This window comes from Salmo salar, chromosome ssa16, assembly GCF_905237065.1.
Source record: "Salmo salar chromosome ssa16, Ssal_v3.1, whole genome shotgun sequence".
NCBI classification, from domain to species: domain Eukaryota; kingdom Metazoa; phylum Chordata; class Actinopteri; order Salmoniformes; family Salmonidae; genus Salmo; species Salmo salar.
Window position 1 is genome coordinate 71,804,974 of NC_059457.1, and position 16,295 is coordinate 71,821,268.

The window sequence follows — 16,295 nt, forward strand, 5'->3', positions numbered from 1 at the left end:
CGTACATACAAAACTAAACTTGAATTACATAAAGTTATTAAATACAGTTTTATTGATGATTTACAACTGTACAAAATGGCAATTTACAGGACAATCTATAAAAACAAAAACAGATAGGCTATGCGTGTCAGCTCAGGCATCCTACTACCTCATTGTTAAGCTTGTACCACAGTGGCTTGTACCACTGTGTCCCAGGAGACACTTTACATTATTCAAATCCATTCTTCCATGTCTGCCTTCTATTTTTATCCAGGGTCTGATTCAGATTGGAGTCTCTGGCTGGCCACTCAATTACATGAATATATCAATCAATAAAGCGAGCAGCGCTGCAGACCTTGCCTTCTAGAAATTAATACCCAGCTGTAGAGTCTCTGACAGTATCTATTGGAAGCATCTGTCATCTTTAGCCTGGTCCCAGATCTGTTAGTGCTGTATGGTCGACCATATTGGGCTGGTTATACAGCACTTAAACAGATCTGGGACCAGGCAAGTCTACTTGTGAGTCCAGAGTCAGTGTGAACCACAAAAACAAAACACTTGTAAATCACCATGCATCTCAACCTCAACTCTATGACGGTGGCACAAGCCCTGGTTAAAATAAAGTCATGCAAATATGAACTGATCAATATCAATATACTGACAATGATAAGTGACATCCTTTGGATTCAATAAAAGTCAATAAGGTGCATTATCTTTCTTCCCCAGACAGTTGGGCAGAAAAAACCATGCAGCTTGCCTGATGCTGACTATTCTATCCAGCTATTAGTGTTGATTGAAGGTCCATTTCTGTATAGTTATGGGATGGTTGTGCTTAAAGGGGCAATCTGCAGTTACTATATGAATTTTTGGACATGTCCATTTTGGATATAAACCCATTGATTCTTGGAGATTATTCGTTATAAATGCCCCATGAGCTAAGTTCAACTGTCGTACCCCATCAGAAGCCAAAATATAAACTTGTAAATGTAAAAAAAAACACTGTATAGCCTCAAAACATGGTTCAAACGGAATGGATGGCCAGTCCTCGCATCCACAGCTCTGTCTATGAATTTCAGTGTGGTTACATTTCTCCAGCCCCATCCTTCAACCTTTTACTGAAACAGTGGTGGGGGGGTGATTTGTTATCATTTCAACTGTGGATTGCCGCTTTAAGCGCTTAAATATGGCACTGAAGAGGCTGAAGTTACATGTTCCAACCAGCCCGGTAAGTTTACTTTTTTTCATTTAAAAGATTGTTTGTATGACACAAAAACAATAACTATTATGTGTTTATTGTATATCTCAACTATCTACACCTCAATGATATACTTAGAATAGTCCGACGTCCTGATTTGATTCATGCCAGTATGTCTATGCACACGGTGTATATCGGTTTAGTGCCTGCTTCATGTCTATGAGGTCTTTGTACAATCTACCGCCCAATCCCAAAAGGATTCCTAGTGCCAGTGCAGTCATACTTCAGTAGAAGTCTGCTCTTCTGTCATATATATATATATGAGAACACAATTTTTTTCTGAAAGTGCAATAAATATAAGCAACACAAAGAGAAAAAACTAAGAATAAAAAAATAATGACAAACTACTAAATCTTTTTTTAAAAAGTACATTACTGGCAGTTTACACCCACACCTGATTTGAAAATGAATGCAAGAAAAAGTCATTTCTGGATGGAAGTTGCCCTTAGGCACAGATCTAGGATCAGCTTACCCTCCCTAAATCCTAACCTTAACCATTATGGAGAGAAACCATAAAGCTGACCTTAGATTAGTGTCTAGGAGGCAACTATAAAAGCCGATAAATATGCTACGGGTTCCATGCTGTCAGTTATGATGAAGTCATCAACCACCGTCACTTGATTGGCTAAAGTGTCATCCAAGGAGGGTGTCAAGAAAAAGTCCTTGTAATCTTCCCACTGTTACTCGATTGTTTTTCTCTAGCCTAGAGTGAATAACATGGCATGCTGCTATCCCACAGGTCTATTCATCTGGGGTCAAAGGTGAAGCCATGGTCGAAAGTTCACAGATGAGCAGGAAGTTCTTCTCTGGTAGAATGAGGATGTGTGATGTGTTTGTGGGAGGGGGGTAGATAGGTGGGATCTCTCTGATCAGTTACGTCACCTGAGGAGAGAGGGAAACAATGGTATGGAACCCCATACACAAGATCTCTGTGTGTGTGTGTGTGTGTGTGTGTGTGTGTGTGTGTGTGTGTGTGTGTGTGTGTGTGTGTGTGTGTGTGTGTAAATACCTTGTGTATGTTGGGAGGCATGTCGTCCTCTGAGCCCTCCTCAGGTACAGTGTCAGGGTGTCGGCCTCCCCGTCCCTCCTCTGCCCAACCCCCCATGGGCACACGCGCCGACCTCACCACTCTGCCCTCCGGGCCGACAGAGTCTGGAGGAGTGACACACACACAGAGTGATATCAGTATGAGCCATATCAGTCATCTTCAATATCATTCCATATTAGGGAATGAGTGTCATTTTTCATGGCTGTCATGGTTACCAGTGTTTCCCCCGTAGCGACGCTGGCTGTTGCTCTGGAGTGGTGTCACATCCTGCCCCGGGGTGGTACCTCGGTCAGGGTTAGGGCCCGAGTTAGAGCTGGGGATTGGGCCAGGGGTGGTGATAGGGGTGGAGATAGGAAAGGTGTGTGAGCGGGGGATGGGGTTTCGGGGGTTAGGGTTCCCTCCCCCTGAACCCCCCTCCTCGGTGACGCTGTCACTACTGTCGTCACTGTCCTGCCTGTGCCAGGTGTGCCGGGACAACTCCCCTCCAGACTGCTGCTTATGGAGCTTCATAGAGGGATGGAGAGGGGGAGAGAGGAAGTGGGAGCGAGAGAGAGGGAGGGGGAGGGAGGGGAGAAGGAGGGAAGAAGAGGGGAGAGAGGAAGTGGGAGAGAGAGGGGAGGGGGAGAGACGCATTTACTTGACGCTCTTTATTGCAACATTTTTAAAACCATCCAGAGACAGAGACAGACAGAGACAGACAGACAGACAGACCTCGTGTATATAGAGTGCGTGGACGCTCATCTCCGTGGAGGCGTATTCTGATAGGACGAGACTAGTCAGTTGACCTTCCCACACACTACTGCCTGAACTAGCAGTTCGAGCATCAGTACTGGTGGGGAGGGGGAGAGAAAGAGAGTTTGTTGATTGACGGTTAGTTGATAGACTGCTTGATTAGTTGTGGGAGGAGTGTGGGCTTTACCTTGATCCCGGCATGGCTCTGCTTGCAGAAGAGGCATGTCCGGCCGACCTATGGGCGGAGCTACAGCTGCCCCTCATGCTGCTGATTGAGAGGGAGCGCAAGGCTGACGCGCCGTCGCTAACACCCACCGGCCCGTGATTGGTCAAGGAGCCGTCCCGCCCCAGATGAAGAGAGGCCAATGAGGGGGGACCTGCCAGGAAGTTAGCTATCAGACTCCTTGGCTGAGAGAGCGAGCGAGACACACACACACACACACACAGAGAGAGAAAGAGAATTCGATTTTTACCTTTAATATCAGTGTAAACAAAAAACTCAGAAATGTATACAATGTTAACCTGTTAGGGCTAGGGGGCAGTATTGACACGGCCGGATAAAAAACATACCCGATTTAATCTGGTTACTATTCCTGCCCAGTAACTAGAATATGCATATAATTATTGGCTTTGGATAGAAAACACCCTAACGTTTCTAAAACTGCTTGAATGGTGTCTGTGGGTATAACAGAACTCAAATGGCAGGCCAACACCTGAAAAGATTCCATGCAGGAAGTGGCCTGTCTGACAAGTGGTGTTTCATCTTGGCTCTTTTTATTGAAGACTGAGGATCTTTGCTCTAACGTGACACTTCCTACGGCTCCCATAGGCTCTCAGAGCCCGGGAAAAAGCTGAACGATATCGAGGCAGGCTCTGGCTGAAACACATTATCGCTTTTGGCAAGTGGCCGATCAGAGTACTATGGGCTTAGGCGCGTGCCCGAGTCGACCGAATGCTTTATTTTCTTTTGTCTGTTTACCTAAACGCAGATTCCCGGTCGGAATATTATCGCTTTTTTATGAGAAAAATGGCATAAAAAAATTGATTTTAAACCGCGGTTGACATGCTTCGAAGTACGGTAATGGAATATTTAGAATTTTTTTGTCACGAATTGCGCCATGCTCGTCACCCTTATTTACCCTTTCGGATAGTGTCTTGAACGCACGAACAAAACGCCGCTGTTTGGATATAACTATGGATTATTTTGAACCAAACCAACATTTGTTATTGAAGTAGAAGTCCTGGGAGTGCATTCTGACGAAGACAACAAAGGTAATAACATTTTTCTTATAGTAAATGTGACTTTTCTGAGTGCTAAACTTGCTGGGTGTCTAAATAGCTAGCCCTGTGATGCCGGGCTATCTACTGAGAATATTGCAAAATGTGCTTTCACCGAAAATCTATTTTAAAATCGGACATATCGAGTGCATAGAGGAGTTCTGTATCTATAATTCTTAAAATAATTGTTATGCTTTTTGTGAACGTTTATCGTGAGTAATTTAGTAAATTCACCGGCAGTGTTCGGTGGGAATGCTAGTCACATGCTAGTCACATGCTAATGTAAAAAGCTGGTTTTTGATATAAATATGAACTTGATTGAACAAAACATGCATGTATTGTATAACATAATGTCCTAGGGTTGTCATCTGATGAAGATCATCAAAGGTTAGTGCTGCATTTAGCTGTGGTTTGGGTTTATGTGACATTATATGCTAGCTTGAAAAATGGGTGTCTGATTATTTCTGGCTGGGTACTCTGCTGACATAATCTAATGTTTTGCTTTCGTTGTAAAGCCTTTTTGAAATCGGATAGTGTGGTTAGATTAACGAGAGTCTTGTCTTTAAAATGGTGTAAAATAGTCATATGTTTGAAAAATTGAAGTTTTTGCATTTTTGAGGTTTTTGAATAACGCGCCACGGGATTACACTGGCTGTTAAGTAGGTGGGACGATTTGGTGCCACCTATCCTAGAGAGGTTAAACTTGAAATCAAAATTGAAGTGTCAATTTATATATTGGCATGTCTGACTGTCTCCCTACCTCTGACCCGGACAGTGAGGTGAGAGTGTGTCTGTCTCCTGTAGCCTCTCTCTGTACTCTCTCCTTCAGCTGGCTGATGAAGTGAGTGGTCTCGGTGGGGGGCTGCCACTGGGGGTTGGTGATGGCAAAATGCATCAGGGACAGCTCAGTCTTCCCATCCTCCGCCTGTTGGTAAATAGATGCCTCTGTCTTCCCCTCAGACATCCACTGGAGGGAGGGAGAGGAGGAGGAAGTAAGAGAAAGGTGAGAAGGAAGGAGTTAGGGACGGGAAAGGGTGAGAGAGAGAGGGAAAGAGAGTCACTATTTATGCATTGCCCATCTGGTGTGTGTGTGTGTGTGTGTGTGTGTGTGTGTGTGTGTGTGTGTACGTATGAGTCGTGTGTGTATGTGTGTGTGTGTGTGAGTCTCACCGCGGGGTGTCCGTGCTGTCTGATGTCCATCTGAGCGAAGGAGCAGGTGTCTCCCACTCCTACCACCTCCACGGAAAAGTTCCTGAAAAAGTCAATGATCTCCAGAGACTTCCTCCTCAGACTGAAGATTAGGATGAAGGGAGTCACCAGGGGGCTGATCAGCTCCTCTAGGATAAACACCTGGACAGCCAGAGGAAAGGTTAAAACACCTGAATGCTGATCTAGGATCAGGTCCCCCCCCTGTACATATAATCGTCTTCATTACAACCTTAAAAGGGAACACTAATCCTAGACCAGCACTTCTAATCTGAGACGCTTTGTGAATACAGGCTCTGGCCAGGTAGAGAATAATATGCTATGTGCTTCAGAAATGATTCATAAGTTCATGCTTTATAAAGGGTGGCTATAGTGCTACTCACAGCCTTGTACTGGAAGAGCTGTGAGAACTGATCTCGTGTCTCGTAGCGATGGGCGTTGCCCTGCCAGTGGTCTGGCATGTAGTGGATGTGAGCCAGGATCACCCTGAGCAGCTGCTCTGGACAGTAAACCAGGTGTTTATCTGGGATAAAAGACCTGAGGAGAGAGGGAGAATGTGAAAGAATGTACTAAACCCTTCAAAACGACTTAGCACACAGACAGACACACACCTGCAGACAGTGATACACACTCCCAGCAGGGTGATGGATGACAGGACGTGTTCCACGGCGAGGACGTCTTCGTCGTAGATGGTCAGAGCAATGAGGACAGCCAATAGGGAGCCAGCAAAAAACGCCACGTTCTTAGCCACCACCGTCAGCAACGGGGACAGGAAGCAGTTCATATACCTAGAGGACGCCTGGGAGGAGGGACACACACAGAAGTGAAGAAAATCTGGCATTTAGCCACCACTGATAGCAACAGACAAGAATCAGTTCATCAATTTCACAATAATGACCTTACACACCTTGTGTGTGTGTGTGTGTGTGTGTGTGTGTGTGTGTGTGTGTGTGTGTGTGTGTGTTCAGTCCTACTTTGTAGCCCTTGCTGAGCCGTGACATCAGTTCATGGTCCAGCTCATTGAAGTGGCGAAGGTAACATCGACCGTACAGAGACCAACACCTCGCTCCCAAACTACCTGGCTCACGCTTTATCACCTACACACAAAGAAATGAGCTTTACAGTATCTGCTACACCTCCATAACGGAGCACAGCGGTGTGTGTGTGTGTCCCTACCTCTGTATAGCTGAAGAAGGCATACAGTATTTGCCAGACCAGTACGACAGGACAGAGTACGAGGTTGGCGATGCCGATCCACAGTATACGTGATGCCAGTTTGTCTGCCAGCTCCAGCCTGTTACCACCTCTCTTATACTGTGGCTTCAAACTCCACTCACTCTCAAACAGAGAGCCTGGGAAGGGGGGGGTGAGAGAGAGACACAGAGAGAGCGAGAGAGAGAGACAGAGGGAGAGGTGAAAAGTAGGGATGCACAATATAAAAAATAAAAAGAATCGGTGAACATATCGGAATCAGACGATATTAGCTAAAAACGGCAACGTCGGTATCGGCCCGATTTCTAGTTTAACGCCGATGTGCAAAACCGATGTCAAAGCTACCGTGCATACCTATATAACGTAGGTACATAACGTAATGGCGCCACGTAAAATTTGGCGCTACACCTGCAACACAGCATTCCTCACCTATCCCACAATGCCTGCTGTGTGGATCGAGCACTCAACAAGTCGCGCAGACACTTGAAAGAGTAAGACATTTTCAGCGAGACAACTCAAAGGCAAAATCCATTAAAGCCAAGATAATGGAATTCAATGTCTTTGATAATCAACCGTTCTCTGTCATGGGTGATGTTGGCTTTCGCGACTGGTCGAGCACCGGTACACACTACCAAGTGCGCTATTTTTCAGATGTTGCCCTACTGGAGTTACACAGTAATAGCGTCACTGCTATTAGCTTCACGACATACTATGGAACGCTGTTTGGGTCTTTGGGTGTCAAAAAAGATACACGTCAAATAACACTATTTGACGCGTTAAATAAGCTTTTAATTTGACAAGTCAAATAACACAGTTCTATTATTGAATGTTGTGTGTTCTGAATTTGCACGTGTAAGCCAAGTGCCACCACTACTATCAGTAGCACTGTCAAAGCTGTACAAAAAAAAATCTGCAAACAAGCAAACACCGGCCACGAACGATATGTTTACAATACCGCGTTGGTAATAAAGCATTATCTGATCAACCGCAACATCTGGGGTAGCTAGCTAGCTTTAGCTTGGTACCTAGCTAGCACTAATACATCCTGCCTGAAAACAATGACCAGTTATTCTTAGCAATGATTTAGGAATCCTTGTGAGTAAGTATTAGCTAGGTTGCCACTTGTTGTTTGCCTATTGAAATTGAACTTCAGTTCATGAAAATAAATACCCAGCTAGCACAGTGGATCTGGGCCGATTCCGGCTGAGAGTCGGGGCACTCGGCTGAGAGTCAGACTCGGCCGACATCATGTGGCTACTTATGGCTAGGATGTGGGGATTGAGCTTGGGCCAATTCTGGTGTGAGTTATCTGGCCCAAATGTATTACTTGGTGCTCGGGCCGATTGGGGCTACTCTCTGGCAGATGATTACACGGGCTGCTTTATATAATTAACATCTCATTACTTATTTTTACATATTTTCTGTGATCAAAAAATACAATTAACATTTAAATGAAATTCTTTAAGTCCTGTGTAGTATTTTGATACTATGTGCAAGGCAATTGATAAGCATTTAAAAACGTTGTGGATCGAGCCTCCCGAGTTGTGCAGCTGTCTAAGACCCTGCATCGCAGTGCAAACTGCGCTGCTACAGATGCTGGTTCGAGACGCGTGCCGGCCACCACCGGGAGACCCATGAGGCGATGCACAATTGGCCCAGTGTCGTCCGAGCTAGGGGAGGGTTTGACCGGCCGGGATGTATTGGTCCCATCGCGGTGTAGCGACTCCTGTGGCGGGCCAGGCGCATGCACGCTGACACGGTCCCCATGTGTTTCCTCCGAGACAAAATCTTTATTTGTGGATGGGTATAATTTGTATGTATAAAATGTATAGTATTCATACTTAAAATGACTAAAATCGGGTAATTTTGAATACATTTATATCAATTTGCATCGGGCCGCTTCTAGGGAGATTCTGGTAAGACGCCGGCAAAGTCGGCTGAATTCTGGTAGACGGAAACGGCCCGATGTACTTGGGCCAATTCTGGGCAGTCATTCATTTTGATTCCGGGCCGAGTCCGACACCCGATTCAATAATTTCCGGCCCCACGGAAGAGTGCCGCTTCTGGGCCGATTCCTCATTGCTAGCTGGGTAGCTAGCCAGCTACTTAACCCTGTTGCCCAAAGCTAACGTTATAAGCAACCAGCTAACTTCATCTGACTAGTGAGGCTCAACCGGACCGGGTTATGTGTTGTGATGCTAGCCACAATAAGGATTAGGCACAATATTGGAATTTGCGGTTTGCCTTCAAAATAAAAGTACCTCTTTGAAAGTGATGCAGGTTACAATTTGTGGAATCCTGCCATATTTAGACTAGATTATGTTAAACAAGGTTGGAATGTGAAGCAATTAAATGGAGTATCAGTCTACTCGGTGACACCCACAGAACACAACTGTGAAGACTTTACGCAAATATTAGCGTTGTAGCTATTATCGCATGACTGTGACTGTGTGAAACCACCTCCCCAGTCAGCTTATTGTGTGTATTGACATTCATATTGCACTGTACAGCTTTAGCTAAGGATTGGGGATCAATGAAATGGGGTGTCAGTCTACTCAATACCAAATATATTTTTTCCCCAATGTCCTCCTCAGAGTTATCAAACCCCAAAACATCCACGCAGTATTGTTTTTCCTCGGGAATAGTGTTCAATACACATAGGTTGACAACAAATGTGGCTCAATTCACAGTTGTTTCAGAGTCACGCAACAAGAGCTACGACGCTAATGTTCTCTGGGTGTCACTGAGTAGACTGATATCCCATGTCATTGAACCACCATCCATAGGTAAGGCTGTACAGTGAAATAAGTATGCCCTCAATGCAATTCTAAAGTATAATACATCCAGTGTGATTTCAACAGATTTTTGTCAAATTAACAAATGATTGTCTTTTGTTGATTTTATATAACATTCCAACCTCGTTTAGCATGATCTACTCAATTGTGGCATAATTCTACTATTTGTATCACTGTCAATGACATACTTTTATTTAAGGCTAACCGCAAAGTCCACTATTGTGGCTAATCCTTACTGTGGCTAGTTTCCGATAGATGGGTCCGGCCACCATTAATCAAATAAGAACGGTCTTATAAATGAGGGTTATTTTGGATGATGACACCTATCTATATATACTGCTCCAAAAAATAAAGGGAACACTTAAACAACACATCCTAGATCTGAATGAAAGAAATAATCTTATTAAATACTTTTTTCTTTACATAGTTGAATGTGCTGACAACAAAATCACACAAAAATAATCAATGGGAATCCAATTTATCAACCCATGGAGGTCTGGATTTGGAGTCACACTCAAAATTAAAGTGGAAAACCACACTACAGGCTGATCCAACTTTGATGTCATGTCCTTAAAACAAGTCAAAATGAGGCTCAGTAGTGTGTGTGGCCTCCACGTGCCTGTATGACCTCCCTACAACACCTGGGCATGCTCCTGATGAGGTGGCGGATGGTCTCCTGAGGGATCTCCTCCCAGACCTGGACTAAAGCATCCGCCAACTCCTGGACAGTCTGTGGTGCAACGTGGCGTTGGTGGATGGAGCGAGACATGATGTCCCAGATGTGCTCAATTGGATTCAGGTCTGGGGAACGGGCGGGCCAGTTCATAGGATCAATGCCTTCCTCTTGCAGGAACTGCTGACACACTCCAGCCACATGACGTCTAGCATTGTCTTGCATTAGGAGGAACCCAGGGCCAACCACACCAGCATATGGTCTCACAAGGGGTCTGAGGATCTCATCTCGGTACCTAATGGCAGTCAGGCTACCTCTGGCGAGCACATGGAGGGCTGTGCGGCCCCCCAAAGAAATGCTACCCCACACCATGACTGACCCACCGCCAAACCGGTCATGCTGGAGGATGTTGCAGGCAGCAGAACGTTCTCCACGGCGTCTCCAGACTCTGTCACGTTGGTCACGTGCTCAGTGTGAACCTGCTTTCATCTGTGAAGAGCACAGGGCGCCAGTGGCGAATTTGCCAATCTTGGTGTTGTCTGGCAAATGCCAAACATCCTGCACGGTGTTGGGCTGTAAGCCCAACCCCCACCTGTGGACGTCGAGCCCTCATACCACCCTCATGGAGTCTGTTTCTGACCGTTTGAGCAGACACATGCACATTTGTGGCCTGCTGGAGGTCATTTTGCAGGGCTCTGGCAGTGCTTCTCCTGCTCCTCCTTGCACAAAGGCGGAGGTAGCGGTCCTGCTGCTGGGTTGTTGCCCTCCGACGGCCTCCTCCACGTCTCCTGATGTACTGGCCTGTCTCCTGGTAGCGCCTCCATGCTCTGGACACACAGCAAACCTTCTTGCCACAGCTCGCATTGATGTGCCATCCTGGATGAGCTGCACTACCTGAGCCACTTGTGTGGGTTGTAGACTCCGTCTCATGCTACCACTAGAGTGAAAGCACCGCCAGCATTCAAAAGTGACCAAAACATCAGCCAGGAAGCATAGGAACTGAGAAGTGGTCTGTGGTCCCCACCTGCAGAACCACTCCTTTATTGGGGGTGTCTTGCTAATTGCCTATAATTTCCACCTGTTGTCTATTCCATTTGCACAACAGCATGTGAAATGTATTGTCAATCAGTGTTGCTTCCTAAGTGGACAGTTTGATTTCACAGAAGTGTGATTGACTTGGAGTTACATTGTGTTGTTTAAGTGTTCCCTTTATTTTTTTGAGCAGTGTATTTAGATAGCTAACTATAGCTACTGAAACAGACTGTCATATTGCTACGTTTTTGGGGAAGAACATTGTTTGCATCCATCAGCTAGTTAGCTTTTATTTTAATGACCAGCACTGTAGGTGCGCGAGACAACTTGACCAGCATCATAGCATATGTATCGATGAATCGTTGTGACTTATGAAATACGAGTGACAGTGTAATCAATGTGTAATAACTACGAAAAAAATGTATGATTGCGTTAAATTATTATGTGACGTGCAGTCATACTCAGGTCCTGATTGGTCAACAAGCTTATTTGACGTGTATCTTTACCCAAACGGCGTCCATAGGAATCCTGGTCGAGAATGAAACTGAACAACCAAACAGCACAGCAAGTGAAAGAAATAGGTTTTGATTATGTTTTTACTGGTAATGGGGACATACATAAATGCCAACAAAATACATTTTTGGTCAGTGTGGTGTGTGTGTGTGTGTAACCTTTATTTAACTAGTCAGTTAAGAACAAATTCTTATTACCAATGACGGCCTACCCCGGCCAAACCCGGACAACACTGGGCCAATTGTGCGCCGCCCTATGGGACTCCCAACCACGGCCCGGATGTGATACAACATGGATTCGAACCAGGGACTGTAGTGACGCCTCTTGCACTGAGATGCAGTGCCTTAGACCGCTGCGTCCATGTGTGTGTGTGTTAACTATTTAACTGTACTAGAATGCTTAAAAGGCCACTAAAAAATGTTATATCGGTATGTTTTTTTTTTTGGCAAGGAAAATATTGGAATCGGCCAAAAATGTCATATCGGTGCATCACTAGTGAGTGAAAAGTGTACCAAACAAAGCGTACCAAGCACTCCAACACACACACACACACACACACACCAACCTGGCCCCCAGAAGAAGATGAGTTCAAAGTTGTACTTGAGGCCGCGGGTGTAAAACACACTCTCCCCGAGCAGTGGCGGGCGGAAACGCACGGGAAGGAGGGACTTATTTATCATGGCAACCTGGAGGAAGAAGAAAGGGCTTTAGGTGGTGTTGTTTTTGATTGACAGGTGGTTCAGTAGCAGGAGTACAAGCGAGGAATGGTAAAGAAGCTGTACTCTGACACTAACACAAACACACGTGAGTGCACACAGACACACCATGTAGTTTTTGAAGCGCAGGATACGGTGGTATATGTCCAGTTCTGTGAGTTCTTTCTTGTGGATACAGATCTGGTGTTCCTTCTGGATCTCAACGATCCGGGCCTGAACCTCCTGCCATGTGAAGTATGGCAGCTCTGCCTAGAGAGGGGGGAGGAGAAGGGGGAGAATGAGAGGAGGAGAGAGGGAGACAAGGAGGAGGAGAGGGGGAGGGGAGGAGGAGAAGCGAGAGGAAAAGGGAGGAATAGAGGAGGGGTGGAGATCAGTAGTTGAACCAGTAGGTTGAAGACACGCAGACCGACACACACACACACACACACTCACCATGCTCATCTTGAGTGCGTTGGTGTAGAAGGAGCGTATCTCCCAGTAGCAGCAGACGTTGTAGATGAACTTGATGAGGCGATGCAGCCAGAACACTCCAGATATCATCAACACAAACATCACTGCCACGTTGTCACGTATACTGACGGGAAAACAACAATCAGGTTGTCATGGATACTGGCGGGAAAACAACAAGCGGGCTGGCATGGATACTGGCGGGAAAACAACAAGCAGGTTGTCACGGATACCGGTGGGAAAACAATAAGCAGGTTGTCATGGATACCGGTGGGAAAACAACAAGCAGGTTGTCATGGATACCGGTGGGAAAACAACAAGCAGTAAGGACAATTTCCAGCATTCCTTATCAACTTGAGTGCTAAAGACGTGTTCATAAAGTGTTTAGAATGCATTTATAAAGCATTTATGAAGTGTTTATAAGCCTTACCTTGCGCTGCAGACGTCCACAGGCAGGAAGGCGTCAGGCAGCGTGACTTTGGAGGAGTCGGTGTGGTTGACAAACTTGTTAGCGAACAGAATGTCATAGTCCACACAGTTAGCCAAGAAGACTGTGAATCCTACCACAAACAGCAACTGGCTACAGAGGGGGAGAAAGGGGGAAAGAGGAGAGAGAAGTAAAAGTTAAAAACGACCCCTCAGGGCACCGACATGGACCACATAGAAGACATACGCACACACACACACACACACACACACACACACACACACACACACACACACACACACACACACACACACACACACACACACACACACACACACACACACACACACACACACACACACACACACACACACACACACACACACACACACACACACACACACAGTGTACTTACACCAGCTCAAAGACCTCTCCCAGCAGCATACAGGTGAAGCCATTCTTCTGGTGCAGGTTATAGACGTGTCAGGGGTCAAGGATCAGATGATGACATAAAAGTAGCATGTGTCCTCTCATAATGAAAGTCTAGTCGGCTATAGTATTAACTCAGGTCACAAGCTCAACATTCCTCCTCCTGGAGAGCTACTGGGCGTGCAGGCTTTTATTCCAGCCCTGCTCTTACACACCAGATTCTATTATTCTCCCGGAAGGTGTTGACCCTTCCGGTCTTAAAATAACCCCTGGGGTAGTTGTAGTAGTGAATGATCCGGGAGTACAGAGACACAGAGGGGTAAAAGGATATCCTCTGGAAGAACAGGTCCAAATTCTCTATGTGGTGCCACGGCGCTGCAGAGAACAGTCAACAACAAAAACAGGTTAGTGTGTGTGCGTGTGCGTGTGCGTGTGTGTGTGTGTGTATCTACTTAAGAACTTTACACTTGTTTCCATCAGGTATGTGCACCAGCAGGTTCTCCTCTCCGGGTGGAGAGTCACTGTATGAAGCCTCTAGGCGCTGGTACTCTGTGTCAAAGTGTGCTGCCATGGTAACCACAGCTTCAGTTACACCCAGCAAATCAAGCCCCTAGCTACTGATTGGACCTGTGGACCACAGAAAGGGTGGGAGAGAGAGAGATCAGTGCCATAAATCCACAGATAGTCTATTACAATAACCATCTGTCTTTCTCTTCCCTCATCTGCACTGGATTGAGTAACAGAGGGAGCCTCGTTCAGACATTCACCTACCCAGCTCCTCACATGAAAGTAGATAAAGGAGAGGAGGCGAGGAAAGGAAGCCAAACATGTAAATAAGCCATATCACACCTGTGCTCCATCAATCACTGGAACCCGGATGTAGCAATGCTTGAAAGACACGACAGCCAACTGACAGGTGTGGATACAGGCACACAAAAGCAATTCTTGCAGCAAATAATAAGCCATAATACTACAAAAGTTCCATGACCGTTTGCTTAGTATAAAACACCCGACGTTAATCATGTTGGCCAATGTAGACATGTCACTGGCAGAACGCTGCTGACACAATGGAACAGTGTTGCGAAATGTGCTCTGCGACTCGAGCGGAATCACAACCACAGACATTGAGACAGAGAGCGTTTTAAACCACATTATGGCCTACAAATATCCTATGGCTCTAATTTTACTCACGTGACAAATTGTGAGCGTCAAAAACCAAGTATATTAATGCTTTTCGACCAACGTTAGGAGCGTGGCTTTAATTTATATGCAATGGGCGTTCCTGATCCAGCTAGTCTTTTGAAAGGCGACAATGACACGCAGCCTCCTCCTATGTTATAATCTACATGTAAGTGTAAACATTGTTGCATCTTCGAGTCTTCAGCAAATAGTTTACCTGGAAAATGATTCGGCTACACGTATTTAGGCCTACATACAAGAAAATAGCCCACCTTTGTTGACCAAGCATAGATTAGCTCCATTCCAGGATTATTACACGTAAAGGGATTGCCGCTTACATTTCACCCTACAGAAAGAGAACATGGAACATTACAATTATAATATTATGAAATTGTAACGATAAGCCTATCCCACTGCTTACAATATAGCAATGATTTTATAAAGCACACACAAACTGTGTAACGTTAGCTAGGTAGCCCGGGAAAGTGTAGGCAAATGTGTTACCCTAGGAAGAACCGAAACCGTCAAGATTATTTGGTTCTCAGGATACTGGCAAAATGCTATTGTTGAAAAAAGGTGCTTGTTTATGACAGATCTACAAAAACATCAATGATTTAGCTCTATATTTTCATACTGCATTAGACTATTAGTCTGTCGCAGCCTACCTTTGATACGTCAACGGCAGGCGGTCTAATCGTCAAGGAGAATCGCCGAGCCCTTTTTTAGGTTTTGTTTTCGTGTTTCATTTTGAGTCTGAAGCGACATTTGGTTTCATTTCTGAAAACACATCATGTACACTAATGCCTGTCACGGCTGATGCATACCTGGTTTAGCCAATCAGAAGAGTGTTTTTCCCAAACGGGGAAAAAAACAGCCAGTCATAGACAGTAAGAGGTGGGCCCTCAAAGCTTCTGGTTCGGCTTTCATGACACGCCCTTTGAACCTCACACAGGGTTTTTGCCATGCAGGTTTTGGTTAATGGTCAATTATTAAATTCCTCCATATTTTGAATTAAATGTAAAGCAATCTCATCTATCGTCATCTAAAACGCAAAAGTATCTAGACTACATGTAGTTCCTGACGACGAGAAAACTTACATTAATTGAATGTACAGTCATTTTTAATAAAGCCTTAATTCTTTAATAAAGAATTTATGGGCGCGCCTCTAAATTCAATGAATGGTATTTTACCGCCACTTGGTGAATATGTATGGTATTACAATAACATTGACACAGTCGGAGGTGCTGCTATACTAAAACTAACCTCTGGGTTGAGCTACAAACCCAACCTACTGCTAAAGTTTGAAGTTGCATTGGCTGTGCCTTACAGTCTAATGATGAAGTCGATTAGACTCCCAATTACATGTATCTGCTA

The 16,295-nt window shown here is 45.2% G+C and overlaps 1 protein-coding gene across 2 annotated transcripts; it reads right to left on the bottom strand.

Moving 5' to 3' along the window:
* Window positions 1–29: 29 nt before the first annotated feature.
* On the bottom strand, window positions 30–15,743 carry LOC106574532 (autophagy-related protein 9A). 2 transcript variants are annotated; one of them, XM_014150468.2, is made up of 20 exons: window positions 15,587–15,743; window positions 15,194–15,267; window positions 14,208–14,369; window positions 14,074–14,117; window positions 13,729–13,793; window positions 13,317–13,466; window positions 12,872–13,013; window positions 12,548–12,688; window positions 12,289–12,409; window positions 6,675–6,850; window positions 6,473–6,595; window positions 6,110–6,297; window positions 5,882–6,035; window positions 5,463–5,642; window positions 5,053–5,259; window positions 3,202–3,422; window positions 2,994–3,111; window positions 2,498–2,786; window positions 2,244–2,386; window positions 30–2,116 (listed from the first exon to the last, which is right to left on the bottom strand). In XM_014150468.2, the coding sequence occupies exons 3-20, from the start codon at window positions 14,311–14,313 to the stop codon at window positions 2,108–2,110; spliced, it is 2,577 nt and encodes an 858-aa protein (XP_014005943.1). In that variant the 5' UTR covers window positions 14,314–14,369; window positions 15,194–15,267; window positions 15,587–15,743; the 3' UTR covers window positions 30–2,107. The 2 variants fall into 2 exon arrangements, with proteins under 2 accessions (XP_014005943.1, XP_014005944.1); XM_014150469.2 differs by having other exon boundaries at window positions 15,426–15,724.
* Between the last annotated feature and the right edge of the window lie 552 nt (window positions 15,744–16,295).